At 41.0% G+C, this 20611-nt stretch overlaps 2 protein-coding genes across 3 annotated transcripts in view; both read right to left on the reverse strand.

Annotated features, from left to right (window-relative positions):
- Window positions 1-9825: 9825 nt before the first annotated feature.
- On the reverse strand, window positions 9826-17575 carry tor2a (torsin family 2, member A). The gene is made up of 5 exons (XM_047592525.1): window positions 17367-17575; window positions 16500-16765; window positions 14159-14334; window positions 12849-12976; window positions 9826-11490 (listed from the first exon to the last, which is right to left on the reverse strand). The coding sequence occupies exons 1-5, from the start codon at window positions 17485-17487 to the stop codon at window positions 11246-11248; spliced, it is 936 nt and encodes a 311-aa protein (XP_047448481.1). The 5' UTR covers window positions 17488-17575; the 3' UTR covers window positions 9826-11245.
- An 875-nt stretch (window positions 17576-18450) lies between these two features.
- The window catches only part of sh2d3cb (SH2 domain containing 3Cb), a 35883-nt gene continuing 33722 nt past the window's right edge, over window positions 18451-20611 (reverse strand). For both annotated transcript variants that reach the window (XM_047592521.1, XM_047592522.1), the window contains one exon: window positions 18451-19521. In XM_047592521.1, coding sequence (XP_047448477.1) covers window positions 19352-19521 — 170 coding nt within the window. In that variant the 3' untranslated portion in view covers window positions 18451-19351. The remainder of the gene's footprint in view (window positions 19522-20611) is intronic.

The raw sequence follows: 20611 nt of genomic DNA on the forward strand, positions 1-20611 counted from the left end.
GTGAACAGTGTTTTCGTTTGAAGGCCGTGATGTAGAGCCAGCACAGGTGCAAATGGAGTTGAATTCTGTCTTGTTTGCCACCAGACCTCTTAAAAAATAAGAGAAACTCGCTGCCTTGATCTTTATTCTTTTATGCAGAGGCCTGGGGGAAAAGAATAAGTGCAACAGTGAAACGGAAAGACCTAAAAAGTAGAGATCATTTTGTTTAGTTGGGGTCTTTTGGTACAAATCTGCTGCCTTATTTCTCTTTGTTTAAACAACAACAGCTTAATTTATTTATAAAGAACCAAACGGTTTAGGAAAATCCCACACTGCAGAGTCGTGAGAGCTCTGCAGCAGCAGCGTTGAGGTAGCTCTGCCCTCTGGGTTTACTTCAGGCTCCCCTCAGTACGCCTCAGGATTGACCGGCATCGACGGCAGATATTGACGACAGAGATATCTTGAGGAAACAATTAGGAGAACGGTGTCATGACCAGGGAGATCATTAGAGCCATTTAACCTCGCTGACGTCTGCTGATGAGCTATAGACCAATCACTGGTGTTTCCCGTCTTTCTGCAGCACTGAAAACTACTAGTTCAAAATGTGACTTTAAAAAGCACCACAAGGGAATCTGTGTTCGAACACTCACAAATTTGCTAACAAAAACTTGCCTCTCCTCTGCTTTGAGACGCTATGATTGGTGGGAATCCTACGCAAAAAGACTTCATGAGTGCCTCCCCTCCCCAGTATAGTCTGAGTGTGTGAATGTGTGTGTTCTGGGGCTATTAACTGAACATAAATGTGACCGCAGACGACGCTGATGTGCCGCTCAAACACTGGAAAGCGCCCTCTCCTCCTGGCTTTCGGCCTCCATGTTGGACGCCATAGCGCAACTCCTGCCTTCCGGGTCACTCACTTCCTCCTTCAGGTCCGTCCTCCTCTCCCACCACCTCCACGGTCACATGACCTAGGCTGTGTCATCATCACTGGAGAGGAGGAGGTGTAGCGGTGAAGGGAGGGGACCGGATGTGGGCGGAGGAGGAGGAGCAGGGGGGAGGGGAGGGGGAGGATCACAGCAGGTGACGTCACATCATGTCCTCCTTCCCGTCACCCACACACAAACTGTGGCAGCAGAAGCAGGATCTCAGAGGTGTGTGAGTGTGCTGGTAATGACCTCCTGTGACGAGGACCATGTCACAGGAGTGTTGCTTGTGGTCTGGTACGATTGAATGGGCCGTAAGGTTTCTGATGTTTTGGATTGGGGCTGTGAGGCGGACTGCAGATGGTTTACTTGATACCCCCCTTCATCATTTCCCCACACACATGTGATCACCCAAACACCAGCATCGTCATCGGTGACCCCTTCGACCCCTCCAGCTCCGTCCTCTGTATGGCATTTTGAAGATCGGGGGGTGGGGGGCCATGTCGTTTTAGTTTTTGGTCGCCATTTTAGCTACAGACACCCGGACCATCATCACCACCCTTTGACGCTCCACCCACACACTGCACCACCATTCAGACCCAGCTGCAGGTCGCACAGCTGCAGTTCAGCACGGGGCCACTCTGACATCACCGCCTCCTTCCCATTTATTTTAAGCAATCCGTTTCAATTCAATTTCACTCATATATCATCAATAACAATACAAATTGTCTCAAGACCAGCGGTCGGAGCCGGACCAGGGGCAGATATGTTGGGTTTATTGGCAGGAACTTAGCACGGGAGATGTTTTAACAGTCAAAGTCAAAGGGATCATTTTGTAGTAACTATCAGTGCAGTGTATTTCCTATATCTCATTGATAACTTTGAGTCAGTTCATTCTTTTAACTGTCAGCTGAAAATTATTGTGACAAATTCTCCAAAATCATCTCATTTCTACAATTCTGCTAAATGTTATCATTTATATGGCATCAGTAACGACTCAAAGTGACTTACAGAATCTCCAGAGGAAGCATTGAGGTGACAGTGGTAAGAAGAAACCTTGAGCAGCCACTGAATAAAGCTGACTGGGTAGAGAGAGAGAGGACAGAATCAAATTCACTCAGAAACCTTGTCAACATGACACTTTCAGGGTCTTGTTGGCATTTTACACCCACCTAATCTTAACATCCTCTATGTACCACATATATAGTGTAGCATGTGGCTCAGCTTCTCCAAAAAAAAAAAAAAACTTCTTCAAAAGCTCCAGTGTTTCACTTTTCTACACCTGTATATAGCGAATTGCTGTGGTTCTCTGTTTTCAATATGACGTGTATCAAAGAAGCCATAACCTGAGTGTAAAATGGATGTTTTAAACCCCCATGCGAGTTGTCAGCTTTACCTTTAATGTACTGACCTTTCCATTATCTTAAATGACATGCAATTTGTCTTTTATATTTTATTCAGAAAAAGCCAACCACCCATCCATCAGAAAATCCCCATCAACCTCCATCCTTCCATCCATCCCATCCCTCCATCCCTGGCTTTTTAGATCTTGTGTTGAAACATGCACGTCACCCTAATAACCCGTCCCGTCCTAAGTACAACATTTTATATTATTATTATTTTTTTCATCTCGAGTCAGTATATGTAATAAGTTAATGAAAAGACATTAGGGCTGCAGTTTTATATACTCTGGACTCTGGAATATTACAATTATATGAGCGCAACAGGTGATATATTGAAAATACTGACAAACACAAGAAGTATTGATACACAACCGAACATTGCACAAAATAAGTCAGACAACATCACAGCATGAACAACTGCTCAATTTGCGCAGAAAAATAAAAGTCTGATCCCAGATTCGTATCATCAGCATCATCTGTAGTATATCATCAGAATAGCTGAACAGCTTCTGTTTCTAATAGATCAATACATATTTTGAGATTTGACGGGATCCCACACAATGTACTAATATTCGGTCATTTTCATTTGTTAAGATATGTTTAGATGTATTTATTATTTTGCTACAAGTTCCATTACTAATGAACAGACATCCCTCACAGTGATTTTTCCATAATTTATAAGAAAGAGGCTAAACTCACTCTACACACTACCAATGAATATGCTCATGTGTCACAGACCAAGGAAGAAACATGTCCCCCAACAGTAAAATAAGGTATCATTGGTGCCTTTCAGATTGTTTGAATGTGTTCTGCTTGATCTGATTGGAACAGAAGTAGCATTTTAAATGTGTATCCAAATGTTCTGCTATCAGATCAGTTTTGGTCATTCTGACTGATTTTAAAGATGGAATAATCATTTCATATTGAGACTATGCACTAAATGCACCAAATTCATTCGAGACGAAATGGTTTTACTTTCGATGTGCAGATGTAAATTAGTAGTGAATCTGGGCCAAGATGACGCCAATTCACCTTCAGAATTTATTTAGGAAGCCAATGTCATGACAAGCTGTGTAGTTTCTAGCAGAGGTCTGAATGTCAGTTGTGTGTGCAAGAAGTCAACACTGCATATAGTGTAGAGGCATGCTACTGGCAAACCAAACAGAAAACTTCACCAGCTCTTAAAAAGCAAACACAGAGGCTGCCATGCTGCCTGTCTGGCGTGATCAGAGAGGCGAGCAGAGCAGCTGCAGCGTTGCATCTCCTCGTCTCTTTCAGCGTTATTACCATAATTTGCGGTGGGAAAAGAATCGCTCATCAATCAGAAGTGTTGGGAAAGTGACCACGCCAAAGACCCTCTTGAGCTGCAGGCTCTCAGGGGTCAGCTGGGGTGCTCCGTGTTCGTGTGTGTTTTGTTATTAATCACTGTGGGTCTGAAGAGAACGGGAGGCATCGCAGCCTTTATCCTTCTCTGCTCTTCATCCTCCTCCTCCTCCCTCACGGCCGGTGGCCTTCGCACCCCATATGACCATCGCACTGAGGCCAAGGTCAACCTGAACCCCACCCCCGCAAGAGCCCTCTCCCAGCGTCACCCTTCACCCCAACCCTGCTCCACATCCCTCCTTGCCTCGCATTCCCCCCACAGCGTCCCTTTGTTCACCTGTTGTCCTGGAGACTCGATTGCCGCTGAGACCACCCTTCCACTGTGTGTGTGTGTGTGTGTGTGTGTGTGTGTGGCAGAGGTCAGGACAGAAGCTAAAATAACAGATAATCCCACAGAGCACCGGTCAGGCCATGACACTATGGAGGCCACTCAGTGACACCAACAACTGAACATTACACAATAGTTTGTCACATAACTCACAAAAATCCAAGTATTGCTCAATTTGGCCAAAAAATAAAGTCCTATAAAAGAAAACCAAAGTACCAGCTGAAAATTATTTATTTACTCCAGATATTTAAAATCCTTCTCAAAATTTGCTCACAGTTTTGTGCTCTGCATGCAAACTAACACTTAATATGATCAGGAGAATATTATAATGGATCTCTACCTACTGGTGGAACAGAATAATGAACAGCTAAGTTTGTCGTGGAGAGATGGGGATGTGACAAAAAATCAAGAAGTAGCTTAAAGTCCTTATCACTGACTGAAAGTACATTCCTACATCAATTTATGTGCTTACTGATCTCTGCCCTGATCGTAATTTTAGTGACAAAGCTCAGATAAGAACTGAATTCTAAAGAAGTCCATAGACGCCATGATTTCACTGCTGTGCTGTTTGAAACAGGGACAGATGACTGTACAGATCCTCCATAAAGCTGCTTTGTATACTGTAATCAATGCAGTCACATAATGTGGTTAATTTTCACACCACGCTGTTCTACTGACAGAATCACACACACTGTACTGATTGTATTTGCTGATTCCTGTTTATCATTGCTAATGAACAGACATCACCCATGCTACTTTTATCTTTTCAGGTGTTCATTTATAATAGTGGTTGTGTGCTTTCTTTACTGAATGAATGAGCTCACCTCCTCTTTCACATTTCTCCTCTGTTGAATAGGTGGTCTTTAATGTAACCCAGGACGCAGTCAGTGCGTTTACAGGCATGTGAAAAAAATTAATTACTGTCTTAATTGGACTATAACAGGAGAACTTAAGTGCATGTAAACACGTTACTCCGATTAAAATGGGAGTTCTCATTATCCAATTGAGACACCCAGATAATGCGATTGGAATCTGAGTTTTCAATCGGATAATGCATGTGCGCATGCTCCACCACCGCTGCGCTGGCGTGTGACCCCAGAACAAAAACGTCCAAGAAAGCCGATCGCCGAAGAAGAAGAGAAATAGAGATACGCTGAAGACCCGTTTCGCCACCTAGTGTGGAAGAGGAGAACAGTTATTCGATTTTCTTGTGCTGCATGTAAACTGGGACAAGGACTGTAGTCAGAAAGTCGGATTTTGAGCATAGCTCGATTAAGCTCTGCATGTAAACGCATTGAGTGAGTGTTCACACTACCAAAGGAATGAGATCAAATGAGACCCAAACCACCTCCACATGTGGTCTGAGATTGAATCTCTCAAATGTGTCGTCAACGTGTCCTGGGTGTGTTCATACCTGTACTTAACATGGACACCTGTGATCAGACCACTCCTTTGTTGACATGCACGATATTTGTTCAACTCAACAGAAAGACCAGTAATCAGATTGGATTTGCATGTTTACACCAATCACTAGAGACCTTTATTGACAAATGGTTCTGTTGAATCAATTGACCACCCCTGAATGTATAGAGCAGAAGAAGATAACCAAGATTTCTCCATGTCTCCAACGTTTCCGTCCCACATGGATTCCAGCTCATCTTTTCAAATACTTGTTTGACCAACTGGTTGTTTTTCTAAATCTATGTTTTTGACCCTCCTGCGAACTTCTCACCTGATGTTCACCTCATGAGAGAAAGCAGATCGAATGTTTACATGGTTATTAGGAGACTACAGTAACAACGGTTTACACAAACTCTCACAGTGCAGGAAGGGTTACACCTCAAATCCAGCACCCTGAGGTTGTACAGAAGGAAGGAGACTGAGTAATAGTGAGTGGCGGAGCCACTGTCCTGGGTGAAAATAGATCCATTTCCTAGAGCCAATAGTACATCGGGAAGATGGCTACCCTTGGTGAAATGCTTACTGGTCCGAATTCCTCAGACAGCAGAAACATGAGGAGGAAGAGAAGGACAAACAGGAACTGTCGTGGGAAGACAAACCCCTGCACCCTGTACCACCAGCAGATAACAAAAGTGGCTGATATTAAGAAATGCTACCAGTGACTGGAAAAGGCTGGATTACACGATCAATAGAAAGTACCTACCACACCAGGAGTAATCCTATAGGTGAAAAATACAGGCTGGAAGTCCCATTATCAAAATGACAGACACCTTCACAGGTAGTGGAGAATGGACGAGGCAAGGTCCCGGACACTGTAGTGGTGAACAAACAGCAGAAGAGGGTCATGGTGGTAGATGTAGCAAATCAGGAAGGAGGAACGAGAAGAGTAGCTTGAGAAATGCCATGGACTGAAAGAGGAACTAGAAAAGATGTGGAAGGTGAAGGCAACAGTAGTATTGTAGCAATAGGATCACTTGAGGCAGTTACTACCAAAAAACTGGAAGATCTCTTTCCAGAAGAGTGCAGTACCAGGAACAGCTAAGATACTGAGCAGAACCATCAAGCTCCTTGGTAGGCACAAGCCAGTACAGTTTGTACACATTTGTGCATTTATTTTTACCTTTTCTATACTTTCTACTCAAGGCGTGCTGACTTATACTTCCTTAAAGTGAAAGTCCCACGGGATCAATAGTCTGTCTGTCTGTCTGTCTGGAGGTAAGCAGATAAAAAAAAAAATCAATATTCTCTCATTAGGGGAATAAAAAATTGAGTGCCAATTACATTAAAAGCAAAAACAAACAAAAACACAATATGCAGTTTTTAGTACACAGCTTGTGACTGAGCTTTCGCTTCAGTCCACCTCAAGCCCATCACGTCCCTCTCTGTCCTGCAGGGGGACGTCCGGCTGTAGGAATGCGAGAGCATGGCCGTCCCCAACCGTCCCAAATGACTGCACACACAAAAAAAGGATTTAACTCTTTGTCACAATTGTCCCCTCACACTCTCTGGCCCGCAAGCAAAAACAGCACAAGGCTCCTCAAACTGCCCCCATTGCCACCCTCAACCGTGACCCACCCCCCCCGGCCTCACATCTCACCCCTCCTCCTCGCCGCCACCCCTACCTTTCTCCTGACCCCGGCCGCGGGCATAAAAGACCCATCAGAAGTATCGCTGGCTGCATTTACAAGTGAAAGAGGCCCAATAATGGAGCGGTTAGGGAGAAGAATGAGGAGACAGAGGGGCACTCACAGATGTGGAGGTGGGTGGGGAGGAGGGGAGGAAGGAGCAGCGTCCCATTGTTGCCCCCCTCCCCCCACCCCACCCAAAAAAAAAACCCTGATGGAGGGAAGGAAGAAGGGAGGGCTGTGGAGGGGTGAGGAGGTACAGTGGGAAGTGAAATTGGCTTTTTACAGCAGATGTGCGACAGGAGACGAAAAGAGAGATGAAGGAGGGAAAGACATAAGTATGGAAAAGAAACTCTTCACAAATACAGAGAGGAGATCCAGTGGTCGAAACCAGAGTCTGGTCCAGCTGTTCTGCAGGGAGCGTGTGAAAACACCTCAGGGGTCACGAGATGGGAGTGTGTTTATGCATATGAGCATGTTGCGGTCATCCTGCCATGTTTTACGAGTCTCATTGTCCAAAAGGACTGAGATGACGATGCACAGCAACAGCAGCTGGGGTGAATAGGCCTCCAAAGCTGACCTTTGAACCCCTCCTCTTCCTCACACCGCCTGCGTGGTTGTTGGTGGTGGGTGGGGTGGACGGTGGCGGAGGGCGGAGCGTTGATGAAGTCATCACAGTGGGATTGTGGTGAGATGTGGCATATATAGGAAGCCATGCTGAGGCTTTTTTTTAAATGAACAAGAAGATGTTACCAAAATGTCATCAGGAAATTGAGGTTGGGAGGTGAAAAAAATGCATTTCGACAAAAAAAAAGAGAGAGAGAGAACTGAGAAGCAGGTGAAGCCAAAAAAGCCGAAACAAGGGCAGATGAACTTTTAGAGTTTCTTGAAAATGGTTTATCCAAGACTGCAGTTCTAAAAGACTGGTGGGGAATTGGGGTTTAAATAGAAACATCTGTGGGTGGTGTCCATCTGTTTGATCCTGTCCTCTCCAGTGAATGGTACTCTAGTGACCCATTTTCAGCCAGAGACTCCAGTCTCAAGGTGTGAGTTGAAACTCACAGATTGTGGTGTGTACCCAGCTCCCCACAAGTCTCCCTACAAGTCCAGTTACTAGCCTCACTTCATAGCTGAAGTGCAACGCGCTGCAGCAGCACACAGCACATGAGCTGTGATTGGTCTGCCTGGTAGTCCGTTTTTCTGCTTTAGTATTTCTGGCTGCTTCTGCAGCTCCGCAAATTTCACATTGATTGTTTTGATCAATAAAGAATTGGTAAGGTTAACAGAGGAGGTTTGGGGATACAGACATTTGCGTGACTCATTTTTGGTGGAGTTCAGTCGAAATTTCTTCAAAAGCTTCAGTCTCCATTGTTGGAAGTGAAAACAAAAATGATTCCATCTGGCAAAAAAGACACAGCGCCATCTAGCGTTTGGATTGCATTGTTACAGAGCAAACCAAACTGACGCCGCCGCAAGTAGAAATGTCTCACACCGGCCCAGAGTCGGTGCGTAAGGTATAAATCGGGCTTACCCCCCACCTAACTAAACACATAATTGCTATATTGCAATTTTCTGTTCAAAGGGTTTTCATCAAAATTATAACTAAATAGAAAGTAGTTACTTCTGTGCAGAACCAGCCTAGCTGTTTCCACCAGTTTCCAGCCTTTATGCTAAGATGAGCGAAGTAGCAGCAAAGACAGAAATGTATTTAAAGAATGGAACTGACAACTAAAGGGTTTTGAATAAAAAATATATATATATATATTTATTTTAACTTAAGTTATATTTGAATGTTTTATTTGTTGTTTAACTAATATAATAAATTTAAATAATAAATACATTTAATTAAACCAGGCCTGCTCCCAGTAGACCCACAACAACATATGTGCAATATCCCCCCTAATACATATACATATATTTCTTATACCTGTCTTGCACTGTCTGCTTCCCTCCCTCCCAAAGGGTAGATGTGTGTGTATATAATATAATATAATATAATATAATATAATATAATATAATATAATATAATATAATATAATATAATATAATAATATAATATAAGATGTGTGAATATATATATATATATATATACACATATATATATATAAACATGCCCAATTTCCATATTTTCTTACACTAACAGCTCACATGTAAATGAAACATGGGGCTATACGTGTAAAATCATCTTCTGCTACACAACCCAGAGCAGCCTGGTGGACTGAGCAGCGTGACACACACACACATCATCCCCTAGACCTTTGGCACCTCTTCATTTCCGTTGGAGAATCTAGTAATTTCCTGCTGAAGAAGTTATCAGAGCAATCGCATCTGTTCAGAGAGCTGAGACACAGCAGCTCCATGTTTCACACTCTTAACGTCTGCATAAAATAAAGATAAACAGACAAATCTGATCTATCTAATCTAATCTATCTATCTTTTTGGTTTATGTGGAGCTGTGTTACCTACTTTGTACTAAAAAAATGCTGTCTTAGGGTCTTAGTGTTAGGGTCTATACTACTAATAATCTATAAGAGTATCTATGCTCTAGCATATTTAGTATTATTAATATGAAAAAAGCAACTCAAACTCAACTCAAGCACTCAAATAAACATTGTGGCATAAAAGAATGAACACTTCTGAAACCATCTGAAACTGAAGTACAAAAACGAAAATACTTAAAATGACCTGCACTTAAGAACAGAACAAAGGCACGGATCAAGAGCTTTGTTTGTCTTCATTTTATTTTTACTTTACACTAGAGTACCCAAAGTTGCATTTGGTCTTACAATTTTCATTCACCAACATCCAGGCACTTGCACAGCAGCTGAAATTGAAAATTACACGGCACATGTAGTCACATAAAAAACGAACACATAAACAACCCGCAAAACAAGTTGGTGGTTGGTGGAAGAGTCTAAATGCACTCAGCACGGAAATATAAACGCAGACATAAGACTGGATTCTGGTGGAAGTCTACCACCTGTCTTTTCTGTATGTTGATAGTGTTTATCGACAGGTAGAAGGGAAGATGACCTAAAAACTAATGGTTTTATTTGGAATAATAGACTGTCTGTAAATTCATCTGAGAACTCAATTCACCTTTATTCCTACTAAATTTAACCACACATTAACATAACAAATTACTTTCCAATCAATAACTTGTCGTAACAGTTACAACTTGGCAGTATTTCAACATGTACATCATTTAAAAACTCCATAAAGTGCAATTTTACTGTTGTTAGTTATTACCTTTACAACATAAAATAAAATAACTAAATAATACGTGACAGAAGCCACTTCTATGGGTGGATCAAATGTTGAGCTGCAAGTGAACTCTGCCTCACCTCCTCCACTCTTGGCAAAATAAAGTCTTTACCGCCACCTACTGGCAGAAGTGGTGACGTGCTCCCAAACAAGTTTTCAAGTATAATTCTTCTTCCGCGCCGTCTTTGTCTTTTTAAAAACTGCTTTGACACCTCAACTACTCAGCTCAACGCACTGATTACATACACTTCCATGTGCTGACTCTGAAACTTTCTTTGAGGCCACATATGTATTATTGTCCACATGAAATGCCAAAAAGAAGATTTTTAAGACTTTATCAGCAAAAATCTCCTTCCATGATGAAACTGTTTGCAGATCTGTTTCTCTAAAGTAAAGCGTCCAGATGATACAAACAATGATTTCTTTATGGACATTTCTTTTTTTTGTTTGTTGCAAAACCTAAAAATGAAACGTCTACACCATACAGTCTGTGGTCTACACTCATGCACGATCCTCCAGCTGCCCCAGTACCTCCTGCAGTATGAATGTATAAGGATGGAAAAATAAATTCAGGCTGGGTAAATACTGAACTACAAAAATGAATGGATGACCTTCGGATGTAGCCTTTGAAATCTGAAACCACACTGTTGCGACCTGAAGTTCTCAAATTAATTAGAGGTAGAGTGTGACTGAACTGAGGAATCTTTAGAGGTCATACTGAGGGTGTGTCCATCACTTCATAGATGCTGCTCTGACCTCAGCACAGCAAAATCCATATAGATTCAGAAGTTTCTTCACTGACTCACCTCAGAAGCAGTTTTCATTTCAGTCCAAAATAACAAACAAAAAAAGAACAGATCAACCACTGTTCCCGTCAGCTCACAGGAAGAAGTTGATTTTGGCATTGACTGCCTTGCAGCCAGTTGTGGAGAAGTACTGTCCCTGTGCAGGAGTGTAGATCATGTCGCCCCCTACTGCCTCCACCACGTCACTGCGGTTGCAGCTGCCCCTCTGGCAGAGCTGTGAGTGAACACAGCGCTCAACATGGCACCGGCTCAGTGGCAGGAAGGGAATGAAATGAGTGATGAGCTTCTGCTGGATGATGCTGGACTGGAAAAACCCACCTGGAGAGAGACATAACTATTGATGAGCCAAGTTCAGGAATTTACATAAGTTACTGATGATTTCTATCATCCTCGCAGCTAATGATATGTAGTTTGCATGTTCTCCCTGTGTTCACGTGGGTTCTCTTCGGGTACTCCGGCTTCCTCCCACCTCCAAAGACATGCTCGTTAGGCTGATTGGTGATTCTAAATCGACCCTAGGTGTGTGTGTGTGAGTGTGAATGGTTGTATGTCTCAGTGTTAGCCCTGTGACAGGCTGACGACCTGTCCAGGGTGTACCCCACCTCTCACCTGATGCCAGCTGGGATAGGCTCCAGCAACCCCCGCGACCCTAGTGAGGATTAAGTGGTAGTAGATGATGACATGAGATGAGATGACGTAAATGATTTGTGCAGTGTTTTTGATCCCTGCACTGGTTTCCTTTAAGACTAATATATATAGATATTGTATACATGCAATATGGGGGCGGGGGGAGGTTGTTCGGAAGAAAGCTCCAGTTTCTGTATTTCACATAATGTTGTTTTTTTTTTTTTTGCAAAATCTAAAAATGAAACATCTACACCATACAGTCTATAGTCTACACTCATGAATTTCCAGGAAGTGGTTTGTTTTACCATTGAACTGTATTGTGTTGTACTGTCACATATTCCTATTATTTTGACAGGCAGTGGGCTAGCCTCAATGACAGAAACAATTCAATCCTGTTAAACAGCACTACAATGTACATCCTCCAAGAATGGTCATCCAGTTGAATTACCGTCTTTCTGACACTGATTCAATACCATCTGGCAATTGTAGATGTCATGAAGGGAGATTTAAAGCAGGGCTGCTATATCAGAATTAGAGACAGACTGATATGGATTTTTTAGGGCCAATAGAGATTTTTTTTACATCAGCCTTTGCCGATACATGCTGACAATTCCCCCCCGCCTCCATTAACATGACAAAAATGACACAATGATAACAAATGTTACAAGTCTCAATTTAACCAGAAACATAAACATTTATTGAACTCAAAGAATATTTAACGCTCTTATGCATACAAAATAAACAGGTTTCCAGCTGCACACCCTCTGCCAGTGGGGGAGCGTCACTGTATGGGCTGCACAAGTCTGCAGTGTCTCCAGCAGCACAGGGCTGCCTGTGGATGCATCTGTCTGGAAATCTTGCCAGGAAAAAAATCTATGTATCTGCGAACGCGCACCCGCATATCGACAGATGCCGATACCAGTAAAATACGTAAATATCTACAAATATCAGCCGGCTGATATATCGGACTCAGATCTCAAATTTGAATGCATCGACTAGTGTACCACATGAACTGGGGAGTTGGTGCCATGCTGAGTGGTTGCTCTTACTTGTGTTGCTGTTGTAAACTGCCAGTGCGATGGCTTCCTGTAGGTCGGCCAACTTAATCTCTTCTCTTTCTCGTCCAGCCTGTCGGTTCTCCAGAGTCACTTTATTTATCACCTCCTCTCCTGTGGTGCTGCAGGGAATCACAAATTAACACTATTAGGACCCGTTTCATACATTATGGTTACTGACCTCAGTGGAACTTAGACTTGAGACAGGCAATAAATAAGAAGTTACTGCAAATATTCAATTACTCAGATTTAGGCAAAGAATTTTAACAGCACCACAAACTACATCCTCTAAAATGATCATCCAGTTGAATTACTACCTTTCTGATACGGTTTCAACATTAACTGAACATTAGCACAGTCATTTTATTTTGACTAAAACATTAGCATTCTCACTTTCCTGTCAGTATTGCACATAGCCTGAATCCTTGCTGAAACAACCTCTTTTCACAAGTTCAATCTCCATATACATCCACTTGCCAAAACACCATTGAATGCATTCTAATATAACAACAATGAATTAAATCTCCCTCACTTTTCATGTAATTTGTGAATTACACTAGACTGGATTAAAAGGGTTTGTGTTATTTAGCCAAGCTAGCCCACTAAAATTTCAAAATAATAGGAACATGTGTCACTCTCCATTTCAATAGCACTACACACCACAGCCTCCAAAATGAAATCACAGTTTAATATGTTATTTGAAAACAATGCTCAATATATGAACATTCACAAAGACAAGGTTAACTGCACAACTGTTATATAAAAACGTATTCACTAATGTACCTAATGTTTTGGCAAGTGAGTGTACATGGAGACTGGACATCTTGAGAGATTATGTGTTAGCAAGGGGTAAAGTTGTGTGCAACGCCAACATGAAAGTGGCAGTGCTAATGTTTCTTCCAAAACATTAGGTACACTAGTGAACACAAACTCTCTCTAATTTGAATTCACTGGTGTACCTAATGAACTGGCGAGTGAGTGTACAGTCTCAGCATTGTGACACTTATATTTTCACCATCACAACTGGTCCTGAGACTCCATAAGGACCTCTCTGAGATGTCGTCTACAAGGTAATAGTACAGATATTTTTTTTCTCTTAAGAAACAGCCCAAAGTTGAGCATTATCTTCAGATTCAAAAATCTTCAAAAGAGGTTAGAGAGACAATTTCAAAGGTAAGAGTGTAAGAACTGAAATTTTTAGCACATAAAACCTGTGATGATGATGATGATGATGATGATGATGATGATGATGATGATGATGATGATGATGATAACTGTTTCTGGTTCATAGTGTGGGTTCCTACCTGATGAAGATGTAAATGGCCTTGCGGTAGTTGGTGCGAAACACAACGTGGGAAGGACCCAAGAAGGGCTCTAGCACATCGATGAGGCCCACAGGCATCTTCTCCATCTCATCAAAAATGAAGACAGAGCGAGCGCACTCCGTCAAGTTTCCCTGCACCCAGTTCTTCAGCTGCGTCTACAAACCCAAGGAGGTACATTTAGTTCTCCCTCTCCAAGAACCAGGATTCAACTCAAAACCAATCAAATTCAAACACAACTGACAAGAAATGCAACCGATATTATTTTTATTCCCTTATAGGGTATTTTAAAGCCACACAATTATCCATTGTGTGTACACCACGTCTGATAGAATTGGTGGACCAGTTTCATACGTGATCCTTTGCCTCTATCTACAAATAACAAAACCAATACAGCTTGTATAGAAAGTAAGCTTTGCCAGATAAACATCTTGTCTTGGTGACTCCCTAGACTCTGGGAGTTAAGGCTGATACATACTCCTCAAGGAGCAAGAAATTTGTTCTCGCATCTAGGGCTACGGGAACAAAATTATGTAATTTTTTTCTCCGCAACTATTCTGTCATTTGTCAGGAATTGGAGGCGGGTGTGGTTAATGTTAAATGCTAGCGGCCAGTCTGTGAGCTGAGTGCTAATCTCCCCTGGCAAGAGATGATGTGAGATACAGCATGCGCATCTCCCACAATGTTTAAGGTGTATGCTGGAGTGGGAGGGCCCAACGAGAACTTTTTTCTTCTTATCCCACACTGGGAGCGAGAACAAATTTCTCGTGTTGTGTAACAAGCCTTACATGCGTACACAACACAAATATGGTAGAAAAAAATAATGTGCACAATGGTTTAATATACAGTCTAAATAAAATGAGTTTGAGATAGACTAAGTGAGTATATTGTCTCTTGTAGTGGGAATCAGTAGTATTGTGTTTCCAGATTTCGGAGGTAAAACGCAATCTATCTACTACTACTATTAACTACCAACTCTTGGTACAGTTAGGGACGTTTGTTTTTCATGTAAAGTACAGCCCTCTTCATGGCTTGTAAACAATGTGGCGTTTTTGGAGGTAGGGCTTACATGGAGGTAAAACATCTCAAACACTATAGCCTGTAAACGCCGATTACCATATTTCAACGGATGTTGGATGTTTTGGAAGGAATGGATGAAGAAAACATATTTTAGAGAATATACTAAAACTCACTCCCAGAGTGTTACTTTAAAAAGTTTCACTGACCCCTACACTCTCATTCACTGGATGGACGATTTGACCAAAGGAGGACACAGAGGGGATAAAGTCTGGTCTGTCTTTATCAAGTGAAGCCTTTTCAACAACGATATTACAAGAAGTAAGTGGAACCATTGTGGAGGGTAACATAGTAAATGCAGCTTCTGCTTGGACACCCCTGGGACACTTTTTCGGTTTTGGCACCAAAAAATGCAGATTGATAGTTAAAGAGTTGCTGAATGAGTTCAGTGGAATGACATCATTACTATCAGGTAGTTATCTACTATTTAATCTAAATGTTAATTTAGTTTAGTAATTTAGAATCCATTCTCTGATGTCTGATGGTCTGTGTATCAGACCTGTGGAGCTCCATAAACTGCATCTGCCCCAGTCATCATGGCCTCCTCCAGTTGTCCACTCCTACCTAGATGAACAATTCACCAACCTGCCCATGATTCCTGTTATACTCACAAATCTCATAAGATCATCAGCTATGTTATTCGATTCTATGTGTTTCCTACAGCTTGATGTATGTATCTATGACAGAAGTTTGTTTATCTTGTTTCTCCTGCTCTTCTTTTCTCTCTATCTTCTCTGTTTCTACCCGGCTGGCCTTCAGCAGATGGGTCCCTCCATATGAGCTGGGTTCTGCTCAAGGTTTCTTCCAGTTAAAAGGGAGTTTTTCCTTGCCACCGTCGCCCTCAGGCTTGCTCTGGAGGTTGCAGGCTGGTTTTTGCAGACTTGAGACAATTTGTATTGTTATTGGTGCTGTATCATTCATATGTAGGTGAGAATTGAATTCTCACCTACATATAGAGACCAGGCTGATGCATATGGACCTAGCAGTTTTGGAGCTATTCCTAATTTATATGGGGTCTTTTTAGGTGAACTTACATAAAACACAGTTATCCAACATCTTCAAAGCAGAAATCCTGTGTGTATAGATGCTATATTTAATATAAACAACTAATCAATTATGAAAGTATTTGCCAATAATGTCTCTGTCAATATTAACAGTGCTTTGTATGTTATTTGACATAAAAAACAGTTTGGCACAAGCCTTTAATTTCTCATAATTGACCAGCACACAGTGATCTATGACTTACCTTGTATCGCTTTACCCGCTGAGGTGAAGGGAAGTGCAGTGTTGGGATAAACTGGTGCACATATGGACTGCTCATAGCAGAGCCATACAGGTGATTTCCCAGCATGGAGCTGACCAGAGTCTTTCCCGTTCCAGAGGAGCCGTGGAACGACAATACCAGGGGCCGGTCGGGGCTTTTATTCTGTAGGAACTTCGCCACCTCCTCTGACAGGACGTCCTGAGCAAGATGTTGTCCAAAGACATTCTTGTAGAGGTCCCATTCAAAGTCTGGACATCAGGAAATAAAGGCAAGGACAAAATACATCAAAATAATACAGCAAAAAAAAAAAAAAAATAAACTCTGGTTCCTTAAGTCAAAATATAGATCAGGGAAAAAAATTCGACAGACATACAGTAACGTGATAAACCCTGGATTTGACCTTTGTGATTATTATAAATCAATCATCTCAAATGCTTAAAGACAACACTGATGAGATCTAACTAATCGAATCAATTTCTCTCAGGACTTTCTATTTCCAAACCTCAACACTGAAATAAACTGGTTAGGTTAAATACCTATACCATAGGAATTACGGTCATACAAAATGTTCTCTTAAAGTCTTATTTTGAAGAGAGGACTTCCTTTTTTGATAGCAAAACAATTAGCAAAGTAGCATTTAGCTCGGCGTTAGGAAGCTATACACAAAAATATGTCAGGTAGCTAAGACTATAGAACAGAATTTCTATAAAGAATTATGTATATCACGCATGTTCACGCCACAGTTGGCTGAAGAATGTATATTTACTTTGTCTCCCTGCCACAGATAGCTGGTTACGTTAACACGAAACAGTAGCGACAGGCTAACAGCTACCAGCTAACAGAACTTACCTCTAATATTGGGCTTGAAGTCACACTCGCAGCTGTCCGATATAGTGCAGTAAAGTCTCTGAAACACGCAGTCGACCGGGTTATAAACGGATAAAAACAGCACAGACAGGATGGCCAACATTTTGGCTGCCTGCTGGCAAAAACTACGGGAACTTCTCTCTACCGTCACCGGTGAGCTTGTAGTTCTTCTACTTTAGGGAAGACGCCCCGAACAACGTAACACAATAACGAAGAAGACTACGTTTCCCACGGGGCATTCGACAACGGGCGTAGTGAGGACACGTTGGAGGATCACAGTCCAGAAAACGTGTAAGAAACTTTCACAGGCAAATCTTTTACTATTTATTATGGCAACAAATAAACATATAACAAACATATACAAATAAAAATAATAATGATAAAAGAAAACGAAGAAATTGATTCACGATCGACTCACATTTTTCAAAAACATGATTATAACAGTACAGGTGTTTACAGAAAGGTTCTTGCTGAATTCAACATATTAATTCTGAAAATTTTAATAAATTCTAACCCTTGCTTGACACCCGTAACCTGTAAATAAGTGACTAGAATCCAAAATGATAAAAAAAAAAATTACATTACATTACACTAAAAGTTACATTTATACAGAATAGGGTGCTATTAATATGGAATAATTATATATAATAGGAAGTTTTTATTCGTTGTATTTATCCAGTAACATATGTTTGTCTTTCACAATTTCCTTGTCCTTTATTTTATATAAGGTTAAGAGAAAATTAAAATTTTAAATAGAAAAAGAAAAGAAAACTTAAACCCAAGGCATCACTTATGGAGTGTTGCTGAATGAGTTGTTGTGAATTAAGAAAACTGAGTGGAAAACATCTGGGGAAAAAATGACAATTGCACTATCACTAATTTATTGGAAAAACCATTTACTAATGATTTTTTATAATTTCACCTGGATATTTATCATAGAAAACAACAGATTATTGTCCGTCATGGAAAAACAGGTTATTTTTACAGCAGAGGGTGCTATTCCTGTGGAAATGGTTTATCACACAGTATTTCCGGAAAGACTGAGCAGAAAAAAATAGCCACTCTAGAGAGTTTAGATTTTTAATTGTTTCATAAAAAGAGAACATGAGACCTTTTAAGACTGAAAGACTTTTAAAATCCACAAGTTATTCCAAGTACCATAAATCTCGTTTTTGATGAAATTCACTTTGGCTTAATGAGAGAAGAGAAAATTGTTTTATCCAAAAGACTGGCTTCCCAGTGAGGTAAATATGTTTATTTACATTTCACAGTCTTTGAAAAATCTGCTATATATCAAGCAATTTGAACTGGTTCACTCTCAATTAAAAATAAGTGTACAGAAAAACCTTAACAGATTAGAAAATCGCTTAGAAATTCGCTTAGAAAATCCAAATTATACAGACATTAAAATAAAGACAAAACAAAAAAAATACACTGTTATTCTGTTATTGTGTTGTAAATTCTGACATGCAGTTGGAGGATTAATGAAGGTCCAGCCTTCAGGAAGACAATATACAGCACATAGATCAAGCATCCAAAGGCACAGCCCCGTCTCACTAACTAGATAATGAAAACAGATGTCAGGGCTTCCTGAAACCACAGCAGAACCAAGTATTTACAGTGACATCGAATACTGACTGTGGTAATGAACCTCAATATATTAAATAAGACCTGCTGACAACCTGGTTAGTTTCTGCCATTGAGGTTTAGGAACTCTAAAGTGGTGTAAGTTCTCAGTTAGAGTAAAAATGTCCTCTTTCTTATAGTACTTTCAAATTGAGTCTGAAGTCAAGTCACTGATAAAAATGCAGTTGTTAGCCAGAGTTAATTATACACTTCAAGTATCTGTTACATTTGTTAAACGGAAGGCTACTAGGAGGAGGTGCTCAGTGTTCAACCCAAGACTAGTCCATGTAGAAATGAGCTATTTTCCACATAAACCCAGTTTTTCGAAAGCAGGTCTGGGGTCAGTGTCGTCTGACTGGGGGCTCCAGCTTGTTGGACAAAGCTGTAAGCACCTGGTCGAACTTTGAGTACCGCAGAGCCTGGTTCTCCTCAGCTCCCCTGCTCCCCCACAGCAGCCTCATCTGGAAATCAGTCAAGAAAAGCTCTAGGACCTCGGCCTGCTCCTGGAAACCTGGTGACAGCACATACGTAATCAGTGTCAACAGCGTGTAAACAGATCATCCTTTTCTAACTGAACCAGAACCAGCACAGATCTGTGATTTAAGCACCAATGTAAGAATACAGAGTGTGGTTCATTCAACATAGCAGTGTAGTACCACTCAAAATTAACACAATTCCCCACTATGGGATAAATTAAAATACCATTGTATCGTATCGTGTCGTCTCCTATCATATTGTTATCGTATTGTTATCATATAGTGTCTTTTATTCCCTTGTGTTGCATCAGATTTGGTAGAACTTAATTCAACAGCATCGGTGTCCACGTTCAGACCTGCTTGAAGTACCGATGTGAATATCAGGATGCACTGGCGAAGCATTTCGATGCTCTGATCTCAAACCACATGTGGAAGTGGTCTAAGACGCATTTGACACACATTCCACTGGAAGTGTGAAAACACAAATCATTTCTAGTTTTATTTTGATAGTGCCAAAAACGGTCTAAATAGTCTCGAAATGCTTTACAAAACCCTGAAACCATGAGTCCTAGGTCACATTAAGGACCAACCTACTCTCGGGCGGCAGCAGCTCAGGAGTGATCATTCAATAATTAAAAGGTTGGCAGTTCGATTCCCTAGTCTGTCCATTGTGTCTTTGCTGTGAACTCCACTTGTGTATGACTGCAAATGAGTGATGTTCGGTGGTTGCCATATATCAGTCTGCCCCAGGGCTACTGAGATCACAGTTGTGTGACTGTGTGAGCGAATGAATAATACATTCAATTGTAAATCGCTCTGAGTGTCTATGATAAGGTGCTATATAAAACTAAGGCATTATTACTACTCAAGATTATTTAAATAAAAAAAAGTAATTTTACTGTTGAGGAGAGTATTTAAAACTTGAAAAATAATCATTGAATATTTTAATTGATGGGCAGATTTAATTTTACCACATCATTATTTTATTTTTTTGCTGCTAATAAGGATAATTAAACATCTTGGGTGCTGAGAAGTGAAGTTAAAAACCTAAAAAGACATGATAAAATTAATGAACATGAATAGCTCCAAAACTATCAGGTTCATATGCATGACTTTAGTCTCTAC

The sequence above is a fragment of the Mugil cephalus genome, chromosome 8 (assembly GCF_022458985.1).
Source record: "Mugil cephalus isolate CIBA_MC_2020 chromosome 8, CIBA_Mcephalus_1.1, whole genome shotgun sequence".
NCBI classification, from domain to species: Eukaryota; Metazoa; Chordata; class Actinopteri; order Mugiliformes; family Mugilidae; genus Mugil; species Mugil cephalus.

Excerpts from the sequence above, each read along its gene's own strand:
- tor2a (XM_047592525.1), bottom strand. The coding sequence starts at position 17,487 with ATGTTGGCCATCCTGTCTGTGCTGTTTTTATCCGTTTATAACCCGGTC. Across the intron at positions 14,335-16,499 it reads AGCGGGTAAAGCGATACAAG|ACGCAGCTGAAGAACTGGGT; the intron begins GTAAGTCATAGA and ends TTGGGTTTGTAG. Across the intron at positions 12,977-14,158 it reads GCCATTTACATCTTCATCAG|CACCACAGGAGAGGAGGTGA; the intron begins GTAGGAACCCAC and ends GATTCCCTGCAG.